The sequence below is a fragment of the Talpa europaea genome (genome assembly GCF_964194135.1).
Source record: "Talpa europaea genome assembly, chromosome: 3".
Lineage (NCBI taxonomy): Eukaryota > Metazoa > Chordata > Mammalia > Eulipotyphla > Talpidae > Talpa > Talpa europaea.
Genome location: NC_140069.1, coordinates 105,245,948 through 105,264,242, shown reverse-complemented (window position 1 = coordinate 105,264,242; position 18,295 = coordinate 105,245,948). Strand labels below are relative to the sequence as shown.

Below are 18,295 nucleotides of genomic sequence, written 5' to 3'. Positions count from 1 at the left end.
TCTGAAAGGTCTTTTGGCCATGTTCTCTGAGCAGCTCAAATGCATCCTACCTTTGTGCTCACACGTGGGCCATTTGCTTGGGTTAAAATGAAGAAACCAGCTTGCTTCACTCTCTTTTTAAAGCCCAAACACTAGGTAAAACAGTAAAGATCACAGAGAACAGTTCTTTTATGTTAAAAGAATTATTAATTCCAGGGTTGTCACCAGATTTCCCCATTTCCTTGCAAAGCATTTATTTCTCTCTTCTCTACGTCCATTGACCAGGCTCTTTGAAAGCCTTAAGCCAGTAGAAAGAAAGCAGATTTTTAGAGGCACACACATGCTGTGGTCTGCTCTGCGTCCACAGTCCTGCCTCCCAATTCCTGATCTGTCTGTCCTGTGTGCACAGAGGAAGGAGAGTTGTGGGCAGCTCTGCCTCTGCACAGGATTCCAATTTGGGCAACGAAGCTGCATTGTGTCCAGAGGTCTCAGTTCCCTCACTTGCTGTGCCTTGGGTAATTCATCAAAAAATGACCAGAGTGGTTCACTGTATTGGGCTCTCTGTTAAAAACATCTCAGTGACCAAGAGAACTTTGACTTTGGATTCTAATTCTAGCTCATAAATAACCCAGCTGAACAATTCCAGCACTTCTTCTGGAGATGACCTTATGAATGAGGAAGCAATATGATCAGTTAAAAATAAAAGACATAAAAAGTACTTTGTGTCTGTAATGCACACATTAAATGACACACCAAGAAAATGTCACTAAGCTCCAATGACCATTTTGGTCTAAGTGGGCATAAGCTTAGCTCCTAAGTCCCTAACCCATGGACCTACTCTGCCATCTTGCTTCAGAGTTTGGAAGGTGTAGGACCTCCAAATATGACACTGTCAATAAAAAACAGGTTGCTGAATAAACAAAGTCTCAGGGAACTACGTCCCTTGAGACCCCACAAAGACCTAAAAGCAGTTCTTACAATTTCTTCAGCTTGTGCCAACATTCTCCAGGTTGGGTTCCTATCTCTGGGATCTGGGAAGTTGTTGGAAATGTGCCTTCCCAGATCCCACCCTAACTGCCTTGAATCAACTTTCTATATGATTCTGATTTCTGCTAAAATTTGACAAGCACTGATCTAATGCATAGAATATGTTACAGGTATATAGAAATGTATGAGAAATGAATGATGAAGAAATGAAAAGTCTTTAGTCCTGCTGAGCCATTTTCCAGTATAATAGACTCCCATTTAAGGTTGAAAGATACCATGGTGTGTCCCTTTGTGTCTAATGGATGCTGAGGTATAAGTTGCACTGTCTGGCCTGACCTTTGTCTCTGGACTCAGCATCCACACCATTCCATAGAAGGTTCCATTAGCTGCCTGTGCCAGCTTCCTGGCCTCCACTGCTTTGAATATGCAGCCTTTTATGGCTAGAGTCTTTCTCTCTTTCCTTTCCCCCAACCCTCTGCTCCTCTTTTTTGTGCCTAAACCCTACAGAAGCTTTTGGTTTCAGCTCAGAAAATCACCTCCTCCAAGAAGCCACCCTCCTGGCAACTTCCTATAGCATCTTCTGTATTCTCTATCAAAAATGTCCTTCTCACCATTAGCCTGCCCTGCAAGTTCTGTGAGTCAGAGGCCTCATTTATCTCATTCACTATTATCTCTCTAGCACCTCAAATAGCGTGTGGTGAATTATTTAATCAATTAATCAATCTATTTTATTTACAGTACATGATATACACACTTTTTAGTTTACTATTGACTAACATTTAGATCAATCTCATTGACTCCTAGACATGAATAGTTGACCATTAACTTAGAAAAGAGGCCCATGGATACAAAAAATAGAATTCTATCAGCATTTCAATCCTTAGCAAAACTCCCTATTCTAGACTGCTTTTAAAAAATAAATGTATACACACTTCTGGATATTTAGTGCCTGGTTGAACCTTTGTCATTTCTGAAAACCTGTGTGCAAGTGGCATAGGCCAGGCAGCACATGCATCACTCCTTCTACTATACTTGCAGGTCAGAAGAAAATGCAATTAAATATTAGATTCCTGTGTAAAGTAAAAATCATTTGTAGGAGGGCTCAGGGATGCAAGTCTCCCTTCTGTTTTATATTTGCACATTCTCCATTGCTTTGAATTTTTGCCAGCTCGATTAGAAAACTGTCAGAATCCTGAAAAACCCGGTATGGTCCTGAGCTCTGGACTCCAGCCCCAAGGCTGCTCCCAGAATTCCCAGAACAGCACAAGGTAAGTGCACTGCCTCAGAGAAACCCAGGGTACAGCCAGGACACCAGCTGCCTCACAGGCTGCCGCACCTGGCCCTGTGGTTTCCTTGAGTCACTGCTGGACTGAAAATGCATCAAAGATCCAACCACTCGGTATATGGCCTTCTCAAAGCTGTCCACGCAAGGTCATTTCTGAGGACACGCACACCCAGGTTCTCTTGATTCTGAGGAGGGAGTTCTGGCACCTAACTGCATACCTGACTTTCTAAAGGACAACCTGAAATCACAGGACTCAGGTTTAACCTCATGAAAGGCCAGCAGACCTCACTGTGATGTGGCCGGCAGAAGGGCCTCCTTGATCACTTCATCTGGTCTGAACAAAGAAACCTCATTCAGCCTCATGAGCAACCTGTTAGGTGCTCATGTTCTCTCTACCAAGCAATGAAAATGGAGGTTCGGAGGTGTTACATTTCTTGCCCATGACCTACTGTCATTTATCCCCCAACTTGTTTTGGAAAGTATTTAAAAGAATTTACAAGATCAGTCACATGCAGAATGAAATAAAGTGAAATTTAGTGAGTGAGGAAAACACAAAATATAAAGTGAAACCAGGATTGAGACTGATTTTAAAAATGAAAGCCATACCCTGAAGATCGGGATACTTGATAAAAACAAGTTACAAACTTGTTCCATCTTGCCAGATGGAAAGAAAATACAGTCCATGTCCTTAAGTACTTTGCACATAGGACAGAACCTTTGGTCTTCTTTCCGAACCCTGCAACTTAGGCTGCACACAGTATTAACCAACATTTTTCTGCATTTCAACCAAAAACAAATGAGAAGGAAATACAGCAAAGGGAAGCAATGGCAAAAAGACACAGGCTACTAAACACATCAATTCAAACAGAACTCAGAAGTTCTCTTCCCCTTTCAAGATCTCCTAGAAATGATCTTCTTTTATTTTTTTAAGATTTATTTATTTTTATACAAGAACCGGGGTACAGGCCAGATGTGTGGGAGGGTGAGATGATTCACCAGAGACAGAGCCGGGAACAGAACAGGCAGACTGATGAAATACACTGCTGAGGGGAGCAGTGGACGCGGCAGGAGAGGTCTGCGTGCCATGTGGGACCCTCGCTGGCAGGCAGGGATTGAACTGGCATTGCAGAGGCTGCGGACAGCTTCACAGCACGGGCGCTCAACCACCTGCGCTACCAGGGAGGCTTCAGGAATGATCTTTTTAATTGCAAATGAGAACCCAGCTATAACCATCATGGAAAGTTAAATCATACTCAGATGTGCTTAAAGAAGGTAAGGAATATAGACATGAAAAAAGTTAAAATTTGGTGTATCTTCCTTCTTTTCCTATACTCTATAATTATCTAAGAAAAACTAAACAAAATAAATGATCTCTCCTTCTCAATCAAGAACAATGGGACGAGTCCATTTTTCTTTTAAGCTCAGATCTAAATATTCATCTTAGATGATTAATTATCCTTCCTCATCTCCCACCCTGGTTCAACATTGTCAATTGAAATAATTTGTGAGAGGCCTCCCCAGTGGCGCAGTGGTTGAGCGCTGGGTTGCGAAGCTGCCTGCGGCCTCTGCGGCACCAGTTCGATCCCCGGCTGCTCCCCGGCCACTGGAGGAGGGTCCCACATGGCGCGCAGACCTCTCCTGCCGCCCGCTGCTCCCCTCAGCAGTGTACTTCGGTCCTTCTGCTTGCTCTGCTCCTCTGGCTCTGGTGAATTCTCTCACCCTCCCGTGCTTCTTACTGTACCCAGTGCTTGTATAAACAAAACAAACAAACAAACAAATAAATAAATAAATAAAACATGCCTCTATTAAAAAAAAAAGAAAAGAAAAGAAATAATTTGTGAAGACCACATTGTAGAAATTTTAATGAATTTCCGAGTAGTGTATGCTTTAGTTTGTTTTGCTTTAAGAAGAAAAAAAAAAAAAAACATCAATTTCTATACCAGACAGGAATATGTTCTTCCACACTGTCTAAACAAAACCATGGAAAAGAAAAGAAAACACTATTTCAAGTACTGGCAGCATATGGGCTAGCTGACGGAAGGTAAGGTAACCAACTACAAAGCCTGTTTCTATTTCAGAGCAAGAAAATAGTATTAATAATAAAACTGGCTTTACTGAGCATTTACCAAGCACCATGCCTGGAGTAGATAAGCACATGCAATGCTTCCTGCAGTCCTTGTAGCAAACCATCATAGCAACTGCTAGGTTCTCTCCTCATTTCCTTTCACACGTGGGTGATCTGGGTTTTCCACTAGTGCACCAACCTGCCCAGCAGCACATGGGGAGGCAAAGAAGCTTGGAAGTTTCTGCAGGTTCCAGGGTCTGCCTGACTACTGTGTCACACTCATTTTGTACCTCTGTGCCCACCACTTCTTTTTTTTTTTTTTTTTTTTTTTTTTAGTTTTTCTCTACTCCATGCATTTATTTTCCTTTCTATATAGCCACTCAACACTTTTTTTTGAGTGTTAGAAAATATATTTCATATACTCTCTTTGGTGCTGGGCATACAATGGGGAAAAAAACACTATTTCAAAAAGGCTAAATAGAAGATAGAGGTTTAAAAAAAAAAAAAAACAGAGTGACTCCTCTCACCCTACTGTGCATCTGGCTTATACCCCGGTTCTTGTATAAATAAAATAAACATAAAAAAATTAAAAACCAGACATTTACTATGCATGTTAATGCCTATGATAATGAAGAATAGAGCATTAAGGGTCCACATGGTAGTACAGAAAGCCCAGATTTGATGGCATTATATCAAACTGTATAGAATGAGGAAATGAAAAATGGTGAAAAAGAAAAGGAGAGTATGCATATTTCACTTTGCGTCAATTTTAAAGGACAGTAAATTCAAACACATGTCAAAATTTATTTAGCTTAGGACATTTTGGTTAACAAGGTGGCCCAATAAGACACACCAGATAACCTAGGTGTGTAGTAGGCTGTACCATCTAGATTTGTGCAGTCTCCTCTATGACATTTGCACATGATGATACTGCTTAAGAATGCACGTCTTAGAACTTACCCCTGCCATTCAATGACATATAGCTGCAATTGTTTACTGCTGTGTAACAACAAATTTAATGACTTAAAACAATGCACATTTATTGTCTCAGTTTCTGTGGACTGGGAGTTCAGGCAAGGTCTCTGCTCACAGTCTCAATCAAGTGTTGAGTAGGGGAGATAAGTGGCAGGGTGAAAGGGGGCTGCAGTTTCATCTGAATAAAGCCTGGGGAATGATCTGCTTCCAGGCTCATGAATACATAGCACACTTATCCATTTCTAATGGCATCAATCATGGGAGTCTCTCACTAGTCTTCTAGCAGCCAACTTTCAGCACTGGGGCCTACCATTCCTCCTGCCCTCTGATGGATCTGTCCACTGGTTTTTTCCATGTGCCCTACTCAAAGGAGAGCTCCTTACAAAGGCTTTTCCCAAGCACCTGATTCAAAGTTGCCCCCCCCCAACCCACACTATCACATCATCCTAGTTCCTCATTATTCCACTCACAATAAGAAATGATCTCGTTTCTCATTTATAGCTGTCTTCTCACACTACAAGTTCTCTGAAGGTAAAGACTGTGTCTCTCATTCAGTCCTGAATCACCACACCTACAGTGGTATACCTGGCACAGCTCAAAGTTGTAAGCTGAGTGAATTAAATGACTAATGAAGTCCTCCCCTGAAAGCTCATGGCAGAGCAAGTATTTAAAAACTGGAGTGCACAGTGATAGATTCCAGAGCAGCTCTAGCGGTTCATGCTAAGTTCTGAGACCTCAGGTCTAAGTTCTAGAGACCTAGTGTCCTATCAGGATGGGCTTTCCATACTGTGGAGTGGCTGCAACGAGTCCCTTCACCTCTTGGTACTTCAATTAGTCCAGCGGCAAAATAAGAAAAACACTATTCCTGTCAGCCTTGCTCTCATGGATAGAAAGAGCTTTACATCCAGAAATAATGCAAATACAACACAGTGACACAGACTGCTCTGCTTACTAAGAAGTAATCAAGAAGTCCTCTAAGCAAGCACAAGTAATGCTACAAAGTAATTAGTGTTTTACCTGCTACAATGACACTAACTCTGTATTCAAAAGTCTCACCTAATTACATCCCAGAAAGTAATTTTCTGAGGAGAAATACCACAGGAGTCTAGGAAGTATATAATAAACTCAAAATAAACTCAAAGCTACAATTAAAAGCAAATTGAAATTACATTTAACCTTGAGCCAGGAAAGAACCAGTCTTGCCCAAAAAGAGTCTGACCTTAGCCTCTGCTCCTGCGAGTGATCGCTATGTCCCTGGAATCTCCTGTTTGCAGGAATGTATTTTCCTTTGCCTTGGGGTTTTGTCCATCAGACATTCAACTAAGGTGGTTTATGATGGGGCTTTGGGCCACCTGATGACAGTCACAAACACCAGAAGAATTGGAGGTGAAAGATTAATTAGCACCCCCTCCGAGAGGATTGGAGATGAAATATCAACCATGCAGGCAGCAGGTGATCAAGTCCCCATAAAAACTCTGGAGACCTTATCAAAATATACTCACCAAATGAAGGTGTATCAAAATACATAAGGCAATTTCTATTGAATCAGAAAACAGGCATAGGAGAAAGCACATTTGCAACCAGGGATTTCAATACCCCACTTTTACCAAAGGACAGATTAACCATCCATGAAATAAATAAGGACACAACAGCCTTAAGCAAAGACTTACACCACAAGATCACAAGGGCTCAACAGACATTTATAGGGTATTACACCCCCAAAAGGTAGATTAAATATTCTTCTAAAGAGCACAGTGGACATTCTCCAGGATTGTAAACATATTGGGTCATAAGGCAAATATCAATAAATTCATGATAATTGAAATCATACCAAGCATCTTCTTTGATCATGATGGGATCAAACTAGAAATCAAGCATAAAAAGAAAGTAGGAAAAAATCTCTACTATGTGGATACTGAAAAACACGCTACTAACTGTTGGATTAATGAGGAAATAAAAGAAGTTAAAAAAATAACTGGAGACAGATGATAATGAGGACACAAACTTCTAGAACTTATGGGATGCAGCTGGTACAAAGTGAGAAGTATATAGCAATATAGGCCCACACTAAGAAAAAAAAGAGTTCAAATAAATAATCTTATCTTTCACCTTAAGGAACTAGAAAAAGAAGAACAAATAAAACCATGTCAGTAGAAGGAAGGAAATAGTAATAATTAGAGCAGACATAAATGAAACAGAAATAAAAAAAAGACGGCCCAAAAGATTAATGAAACCAATACCTGGTTCTTTGAAGAAACAAACTAGATAAACCTCTAACTAGACTCACAAAGAAAGGAAGGAACAAAACTCAAATAAATAGGATCAGAAATGATAGAGAAGTTACAATAGAAATTTCAGAAATTCACAGGATCACAAGGGATTACTATGAAAACTTGTGTTAGTAAATTGACCAAGAAGAAAAGGATAAATCCTTAGAAATATAAAACATCCAAGAATGAATAGGGAAGAAACAGAAAACTTGAACAGACAACTTACAAAGAAGGAAATTGAAACCGTTATCAAAAGTGTCCCAACAAACAAAAGTCCAGAACTAGATGGGTTTACAAACCTTCAAAGATTACTTATCCTTGTCAAATTCTTCCAACAAATTAGTAAGGAGTGAATATTTTCAAACACTTTCAAATGCTTCCAAATATTCCAAACATTTTATGAAGCCAAAATTATCCTAATACCAAAACCAGACAAAGAAAACACACACACACATACACACACACACACAAAAAAATACAGACCAATTTCCCTAATCAGTACAGGTGCAAAACTCCTCAACAAAATCTTATAGCCAATCCAACAATATATTATAAGTATTATAAGTCATGACCAAGTAAAATTATTCCAGGGACACAAGGATGATTCAACATCTGAAAGTTAATCAACAAAATTCATCACATCAATAAAAAGACACAACATATGATCATATTGATAGATGCCAAGAAAGCATTTGATAAGGTTCAACATTCATTTATGATGAAAACCCTTAAAAAACTGAGGATAGATAGAATAACTCAAAATAACAAAGGCCATATATGAAAACCCCATGGCTAACACCATTCTCAATGGTGAAAAACTGAAAACTTTTCCATATCTGGTATAGACAAAGATAACCACTTTTACCATCACTATTCAACATACTATTTGTAATTATGCTAGAGCAATTAGTGAAGAGAATGGTATAAAAGGAATCCGAATGAGGAAAGAAAAAGTGAAACTATTATTATCTGTAGACAATATGACACTATACATGGAAAACCCTTAAAACTCCACTAAAAAAAATTGAAACAATAAATCAATTAAGCAAAGTGGCAGGTTACAAAATCAATACACAAAAATTAGCTGCCTCCCTATATGCAAACTGCACTAGAAGAGAAAGAAGTCAAGAAAACAATCCCACTGACAATTGCATCAAAAAGAATTAAATACCTAAGGGTAAATTTAACAAAGGAGGTGAAAGATCTATACAAAGAAAACTATAAGAAATTGTTTAAAGAAATAGAAGACACAAAGAAATGAAAAGGCATTTGGTCAGGTTGGGGGGAGGCCACAAGAAAACCTTGGTTCTAACCTGGCAGAGAGTTCAGGGCCAGTGACACTGTAGAGAGAGGTGACCTTTGGAGATAACATTGAATGGCACCAGGACAGAGGGCCAGTGGCCTTGCCAGATCACCCCATCGGAGACCACTTGTAATTCCATGAAGGAGGCTAATTTGAGGTCCTAAGACAAATCTGGAGGGTTTGTCCCCAGAAACATCTATGGATCAGAATACTGCAGAAGGTAAAGCCAAACACTGAGAGAGGAAGAACAGAGATAGCCAAGTGGCCTTTGGAGTGGATTGTGAGTAGGCTGAGATAGACTCTGAGGATTCAGACATATTAGCCTGCTTGCCATTGGCAGTCACAGCAGTAGACTTCTGCAGTGAGTGCAGATAGTCCCTGGGGCATCAGTGGTGAACCAGAGGCTCTACTTACGCTGACCAGTCTATTCCCTAAAAGAATAGAGACACTGAAGTCACAAGCAAGTCATGGATGAAAATGAAAGGTAGGCAAGGAATGGAGTTAAAGAAACATTCCCTGATACTAGCTCTTCCAGGGTTTATGCTTGGTGAATAGCAAAAGGGACAAAGATATTCTTCACTCCTAATGAAACTCAAATCCAATGCTGGAGAGGTACAAAGGCAGTTCAAGATAGCATCCATGTTAAATGATGATAAACACATTTACAGAGGCCTGAGATGAAATTGGAGCTGTACTTTCCATTTAAATTAATGTAGAAAATGAGGACATCTCATGCTGGGGAATGGCATGAACCTAGAGGCAGGAATGTACATTGTATATTTAGACACAATGAAAGGAGTAGCTTAGGGCAGAAGTATTTAAAAGGGAAAAAAGAGAGAGAGGAGAGAGCTAATCAGAAAGGAAAAGATTTTGAATTTTTAAACTGGATTTGTGAAGGCTGTAGTCTGATAGTGGTACAATTGAGGTGTCTACTGCCACCTGGTGTCAGCATACCTTGATTACATATAATTACAGATTCAGAGTGATGCCTCATTCTAAAAGCTGTTTGCCAAAAGAAAAATAAAAAAGGAAGGCCTCTCACATCACACTTTAAAATGCACATCTCATTTGATTTAAGATCCTAGTTCTAATGGCAATTTGAGAGAAGTCATTAAAGGATATAAACAGAAATGTTCCAAGCACGTTCCTCTTTAAATCAGGGGAAGATTGACTTGATTTTAATTATAGAATAGCAACTAGCTTTATGTGATTTTCTCATATACTCTAACTCTCTCTCTCTCTCTCTTTCTCTCTCTCTCACACACACACACACACACACACACACACACACAAACCTGTACTCCTTGCATAGATCTCTCCTCTTGGTTTATAATAAATGCTAAGTTGTCTTTATAGGAAAACACGAAATGGGTCATCCATGAAGTCTGTGATCCTCCCTTGGAAAGGAACCACTGGCAGACCCAGGGCACCAGTATATCTAACACCATTGTTGGAGTTCCCATGTTCTCCTGCATGACCTCCCATCTCCTACCTCCTAGCACCTCAGTAGGAAGGAAGGACACATCTGTGAATCCTCTGGCATTACTTTGGTTCCTTACAGCTGTAAAAACCACTGCATGGAAAGAAAAGAACATTTCCTAGACTGGGAATCCCCAGACACTTTCCCAAACTGAACAAGTGAACAGAGTTTTTGCTCCGGTGAATTATACCCCATTAAGGAGAGTGGAGAGAGGAAAACAGTCCTGAGATGATTGTGGTCTGTAATGTCTGGGCTTCGCTGCAATTCACATTCATTTTTCCGACATCTGAAATGTGGGCCTGCCCTAAATTAAAAGTCCTGTTTTCCTGGCAGGTTACACTAACACTATTTCATCCAAAATTTGGATCTGAGCTAGGGAAAGAGCCCATTGCTGGTGTTTCAAGGCCTGAGATATTTGAGGTCTTCTCTTCCCCAGTGTGAAAGACATAACCCAGCCCCTCTCACCACCCCAGTGTGCCCCCAGGATACCCGGGGATGCTCTGTTTGGCAATATTACCCAGGTCAGCAGTGGGGAACAGATGTGACATGGGCTACTGAGACTCTGGAGGCTTTCTGGTGAGGCCTGTCTATTTCTCTTGTATTTCTTAATGGCATTCAAGACACAAATGGAGGTGAGGTAGGTGAAAATGAGAAATAAGAAAACAGATACAAATACACTCAACACTTTCCCTCAGGAGAGCCTATGTTTGAATCTAAATATAATCCAGGGCCTCCCTGGTGGTGCAAGGGGTTAAGCCCACACTGTGAAGCTGTCCACAGCCACTGTAGCACGAATTCAATCCCCAGCCGGACAGGGAGCTACTCACATGGCTAAACAGACCTCTCCTTCTCGCCTGCTGCTCCCCTCAGCAGTGCATTTCAGTCTGCCTGTTCTGTTCCCCACTCTGTCTCTGGCGAATCCTCTCACTCCACTCCCACACCTCTGGCCTATACCCTAGCTCTTGTATGCATAAATAAATCAATCTTTAAAATATAAAATAAATATAATCCAAATAGTTACACATTAATTTTCCCATAGAACCTAGCCACTGGCAATTTCTCCATAATATATAGTAAAGAAGAAGATAAAAATTATTAACAGGGATTATCTCATTTAAAGACAAGTCAGTTAGCAACTCTAGGATTTAAGACATGTTATCAAAGCTGCCTGCTAAAATTTTATTAGATACATAGTTAAATTATTTTGTACCTAAACATATTTTATTCATTAATTAAGGCAAATTATTCTAATCATAAAAATTCTCATCAAACATTACATTTTTATGTCAAACAAGGCCATAACAGTTAGAACCGATTTGTGAAGAAAAACTGAGCAAACTTAAAAAGTTTCTCTAAGAAAAAAAGGGGAAAAAATGACCTGCTGAATATGTTGTCAATTGTATTCATTTATAAAATTTTCAAGTTTTTAGATTGCAGTTTACTCTTAAAAATGCTGAACTGGGTAAAAGACCAAAATAAAATAAGAATTATAAATCCTAAATACATCAAAAAAAATTCTAACTCAGGGAAATTAAAAGCATAACTATGATATTACAGGAAGGGCTATCTCATTTTTATAATAGAGTTTGCCCTGTGAAAATTGTCATATGATTAAAGGAACCCAAAAGAGAAAACATTCTTTCAGAGAAAAATCTTCTCTGCTTTTTCCCGTCTCTATGTTATACATGCAGTGATCCTAGATCACTTAGAAGTCTGCATGTGTGTGTTACATGAACTTTTGATTCTTTGTCCTTTAAGGAAAATATGGATATTTATTTGGAGGATCAAAGAAAAGTGAAAGAAATCAAGGTCACATGCAAGCTATGGATATGAAGCTAAGCACATAACCTGCAGTGATTTCAAGGAAAATCTCCTTAGTCCTAATTTTTTTTAAAAAGTCACAACAGGGCCTCCCTAGTGGTGCAAAGGGTGAAGCACCACACTATGAAGCAATCCGCAACCTCTGCAGCACGAGTCCGATCCCCAGCCAGCCAGGGAGCTACCCACATGGCATGGCGGACCTCTCCTGACTCGCCTGCTGCTTCCCTCAGCAGTGTGTTTCAGTCAGTCTGCCTGTTCTGTTCCCCACTCTGTCTCTGGTGGATCCTCTCACCTCCCCCCACATCTCTGGCCTGTACTCCAGCTCTTATATGCATAAATAAATACATCTTTTTTTAAAAAAAGTCACAACAATGGCCCTCACTATGTTAGAATTCATTTTAAAATTCCACCAATGATATAAAATATACAGGATAAATTTTACATGTGTAGAATATTATATAATTGATATTTTCTTCTTTGTTCTTTTTAATCTTTTTAAATGCCATACAATGAACAGGGTTCTTATAATACAAAAACAATTTTTTTAAAGGATTGCATTGCAGTCTTCACTGACAATATCTCATGCAGTGTCACAAAAGGGAAACAGCTCATTTTGAAAATGTTCCAGGTTTTCATCAATGAGAATCCATATACTTCATTCTCCATGATGAGAGCCAGAGAAGAGATCTACAGCAGGAAGATGAGTGGCTGAGCTGGGGCAAGACTGTTGATAAAAAGGGACACGGGACAACAGCACATAAGGCCAGTACTTGCCAGCTGCCACAGGTAAGAGCAGCACTGCCCACTGACCTCAGGCCCTCGAGGAGTCAGTCCCTCTAGGCAGCTACTGTCATACCCATTCTAGAGGTGAAGAAGCTGGAGCTCAGCTAGACACAGGGTCGTTCAGCTAGAAAGTGGCAGAGTGGATATTAGGTGCAGACTGGTATCATCCTGCACACTCTCTGTCCCTTGCTTCCTAAAGTCTCCTGAGAAGCCCTGAGGTTTTGTTTTCATTGAAGATACCCAGAGAACAGAATGGCCTCTCCATGTTGACTTTGTTTATTTTCGTTCTCTTGCCACACACATGCTCAGGAGTAAGCAAGAAACCCAGGATCTAGGCAACACTGGCCACCCTGCTTGAAAATGCATCAAGAGGCACCCCTTGCTTGGAGCTGAGATCAGCAGCAGGGTGAGCATCTCTGGTAGGACTGTCTGGGTCTGTCCTCCTGAGCATCTCTGCCCCTTCCAGGAAGGAGGGGCTGGTGTGGAAGGCATGCTCTACACTCCACTAACCATACAGGACAGAGAGGGCTTGGACCCAGCCGCATGGCATCCTACCCTCCAAACCTCAGCACACCAAGATCTTAAGCGTCTCCAAAGTTACCCAACTCTGTACATCAAGCCCCTTGCACAATAAGTCATCTCACTGTGCTGCTGGAGTTGCTGGAGCAATTTTCATGTGAAGGAGGGGAGCATCTTCCTGGCCACCTAACAATTTCAAGTCTCTATTCATGTCAAAGTCATTTCTCACGACTTCTGCCAAGCCACTCATCATATTCCTGCTTGCATTCCAGTGATCATAATACAAAATAAATCACGAAAAGTAAAAGAAAAAGATATTTGAAAAATGGGCCTAATCGCAAGTCTGCTGTCCAATTTTTGTTTTTAACACATTCCTTTGACATGGGATAAAAAGCAGAGGTGTGGGGTGCTGGAAAAAACAGTCTTTCCATTCTATTTTAGACAAAGAAGGGCCCAATCCTATCGGCAACTGTGTTAAGGGAGCTTCTGAAGAAGACCCTATATTGACTATAGTAGAAGAAATGGCAGCAGCCATCAATTACAGAGCACAGACCATGTGAGGGCACCAGAATGAGCCCATGGATTTGGGTCCACAATCTCACTGACCCTCATGGACAACTCTGAAGGTAGTTTCTTTTATTGTACACACTTCACAAATAAGCAAGCTGAGGTTTAAAATGCTGAGATGGTTGTCAAGGTTGTACAGCTGCGATGGATTTGTAGCCCTGGAAGGTCACAGAGTTCTTAATTTCTATACTTTACTGCTTCCCTCAGACCTTCAACGGATGAGCATTTAAATTCCTGATGAAAGTGGTTTGTCTGTTCAGTTGCTTGACTCACTCAAAGGTCTTATATTAAGATTCTTCAATGTCAATAGACAAGGGCCAGGTCAATGGGGGCAAAATGGTACAGGGAGGAAAAGAAGGAAACTGAGAGAATTCAAATTATAACACGGAAATGGCTTAAAAGAGCTAAATATGATTTGGAGCCAAATGGTTTGGCAAATGTATCCATGTTCAGGGATTTGTGATGACAAGGACAGTCCTTTTTCCATCCCATTTTGAGCTGCCTTTATAGAACTTTATCTTTTATGTCCAAAGATCAAATAAAAAAAATCACATTTAATGAGAACTAGGGGAAATAAACTGTTGGCAATTAAAGAGTAAAAATAACTTCTCTGTGGCTTCAGACCACAGGAGCTTTCTCATTTTAAGAGGCACAGGCAAATCACTTAAACAAGGCCTTTTGGACTATGTTCGTCTCATGTTTCCTCCCACACCCACAGTGGTTAAAGTTATAGACAGTCATAGCAATTGAACCCATGGAATTGTGTAGTAAATGGAAGTAAAACCAGGCCAAACTCATCAACTTGCAAATGCAAGCTGCAGCACGGAAGTCAAAGCCTGGCCTCCTTTGTAGCCAGTTGCTAATGTGGAAGCGGGTTCATCAAAGTTAGCGATGATTATGGAATCCATAATCTTAATGCCAGACCTCCCCCCTCCCCCAAATCTCAGTCTCTCCCCTGACTCTGGACACAGAGTCTCACAGTTGATCAAGATCCAAGGAAATCCCCACTTCACTTCCATGCTTTCCATGTGCAGATTTCTTTTGGACTAGAGGAAGAGATGGAACTGAACTCTTGTTCAGACCTAAAATAAATGAGCTCACTCAAACACCCAAATGCAGCCAGAGTTATTTGAGACTGCCACCTCTGTCCTATGCCACTGTGGTTTTGGACAAAATTTGGGAAGCACATTTCAATCTTAGCATCAAGATATACCTGGTAAAATCCTAGGGTAGCATCAACTTCCCAATAAAACTACAGACATACAATAAACAGAATCCCTTATAGGTCACTCTGAAATATTACCTGTAATGCCCTCGTTTGGAACATAATATGGGACTAACTCAAAATCAGTTGCCAAACAGAAAGATGAGTGATTATCTTGTGCTTTAGGGAGACCCTTGTTTTGTCCACCAAGAAATTTGATATGTTCTGTTCCTTGATGAATTCTTGGTTTGTAACCCAAACCCATACCCCAGAACACCACTTACCGGTAGAAAGTGGTGTAGTCCACAGTTGAGTGGCAGGTCTGAAACTCCCAGGATTTGAGTTTCTGGCATTCTCGATGGGCTCGGAGTTTTACCTTCACTGTCCCTTGACACAGTTCTGGCACAGGTTTTCGCTGGGGTCTGTTGCAGAACTCATTGGATTCTACTCTCCAGGACTCAGCAAAGTCATCTACATCAAACTTGAAGTTTCCATCTCCACCAATTAAGTCATCACGCTTATGTCCATTATAGTTGCCACAAAGACCACAGAGCTTGCCCTTGAGATGCGGGGCAGCCATAACTTCCACAAAACTGTCTCCATCCCAAGATATTTCCAGACCTAGAGGAAAAGAGAAGGAAAAGGGGATGAACCACTCTGGAATCCACAAACAATTCTCAAGTGTATACATTCTTACACAGTACATATGACTATGGTCTAATAAGGAATATTAAGGCCCTGTCCAAACTCTCCCTCACTTTATTCTCTACATGTCATGTGCAAAATTACATAATCACTTATGTGTTGGGGTTTAGAATTTTTAAACCATGTAAGTTTGCACAATGATATCTTATGTGCCCTGGTTTGATAGAGTAACTACTCATTGACCATGTTGTTACATGTTTTAGATTTTTGTCCATTTCTGCAGCAATTGTATTGTTCTAAATTGTGTTTTCATTTATCCAATGATTACTACAATATGGAAATGGAAAGATAACAAAAAATGAGTTATTTAATATAACTTTTCTTTTATCTACCCCCCCACATGATTATACTAAATGCAGAAAGAAAATGACTTAATTTTTTGTTATAGTGCTTCTGAATACATTCTCTTCAAAGGACATTATTCATAGAAATGAAAGTGTTTGCTTCCTTATTATTTTACAATCATTCGTGAGTCACGGACAACTGGTTTAGTCAGTGTTTTCTAGGGCTGAGTTATTGTGAAACCTTGTAACTTTCACTGCCTTAGACTGGGACTTCCTTCCCTGAGCTGATCACAAGCTTCAACATTTGAGGAGGCATTGGAAGCTACCAGGTCATTGGGCTAAAGTTCCTCCTGTGCCTGATAGAATCATCCAGACAATGATGTCATTTTCACCAGAGAAATGTTCTTCATTCCAGAAGGTAGAGAACATAAGCTCCTCTTGGTTTTCTTAAAAAAACATCTAATACATTGCCGGGATTTTGAGAATTTACATTGTTCTCCAGACATGCTGGCCAAAGGATTTCAGAAGTCATTCTAGCCAAGACCCCCACTATATGGTAGAATGTCTATGCCTCATACAGAACAACAAGGCTGTCACAGCACAATTCTGCATGACTAGAAGATATGGAAGGAATGTTCTCATACCCATCCAGATACTGTGAAGACACTATACATAAGACAAAGATGAGATCTTCATGAAAATCCTTTTAAGATTCAACCCAAAGGAAATGATAAACTCAGTCAGATTTTCTTTACATCTGCAGTGTGAGTTGGAAGCTTTTCTCATTGTTCTCCTTAGAATACACTAACACTGTCTGAGCCCTGTGGTGAATGGATGAACTAAGTACTACTTTTGTGACATGATAAATCAGGAGAAAGTCTACAACAGGTCAATGTGCATTCCTGCACTGGAAATTCTCCATACTCACTGTCACTATCTCCTGTTTCTCTGTGACATCCCACAGAAGAAAAACTTTTTAACAGACAAAAATAAACTCTTCCATGTGTTTTTTAATTTTACTCTCTTGATTTTCTGATAAAGTTTACTTTCACTTAGCCTGTCCAAAGCATTTGAGAAGAACAACATGATTCTTCTTCTAAAAGAGTTTGCCTTTTCAAATGGTATCCTATGAAAAGGCAAGGACTGCCAGACTTATATCTGATAGACTTCCAGCTATAAAAGGTAATGAGAAACAGGGATGAACATGACATGACTAAGAGATCAATACATTAGGAAAACACAACACTCATCAATATATATGCACCAAATGAAAGAGCATAAAAATAAATAAATCAACAATTAAAATTGAAAGCAGACATTGACAGAAACATAACAGTTTTAGAAGAATTAGAGCTAGAAGAAATTATGCTCAGTGAAATAAGCCAGAAGGAAAAAGAAAAATATTGGATGGTTTCACTTATAGCAGGAATATAGGAACCCCACACAAGGGTTCAAGGAAAAAAATAACAACAATAAAAAACACAACAAAACAAAACAATAATAAACAGACAACTATAAATTGGAGACATTCTACATGGGAGGGGGAGGGAAAGGGATCAAATGAGGGCAGGAAGAGCACAAGGGACTATGGTGACGGAGCATGGGTAAATTGGTGGTGGAAATTCTATGGGGACTACACCTGAGAAAAGAAAGCAAACATTGAAAAAAAAAAAAAGAACAATGATGTAAAATACACATAAATAAAACAAAAAAGGAATTCAACACCCCACTTACATTAAAAGACAGATTAACCAGACAGAAAATCAACAAAAATACCACAGTCTTAAATGAAGAATTAGACCCAATAGGTTTAAAGAACCTCCCAGGAATCCTCCCTATACCGTTGGTTTCCAGCCCAACCCTTGGAAAACAGTATGGAGGTTTCTCAAAATATTAAAAATAGATCTACCATGTGGTTGACTCCTAGGTATCTATCCAAAGAATACAAAATACCAATCTTATGTTCATTGCGCTCGAGTCACAACAGCTAAAGTAGGGAAACAATGTAAATTCCCAATGACAGACAAGTGGATAAAGAATGCATGCTATATATAGACACACAAAGTGG

The 18,295-nt window shown here is 39.9% G+C and overlaps 1 protein-coding gene across 2 annotated transcripts in view; it reads right to left on the bottom strand.

Moving 5' to 3' along the window:
- BMPER (BMP binding endothelial regulator) overlaps positions 1-18,295 on the bottom strand; it is a gene marked incomplete at both ends in the record, with an annotated part of 242,828 nt that overhangs the window by 64,604 nt on the left and 159,929 nt on the right. For both annotated transcript variants that reach the window (XM_084229389.1, XM_084229390.1), the window contains one exon: positions 15,523-15,859. In XM_084229389.1, the coding sequence (XP_084085515.1) occupies positions 15,523-15,859 (337 nt within the window). The remainder of the gene's footprint in view (positions 1-15,522; positions 15,860-18,295) is intronic.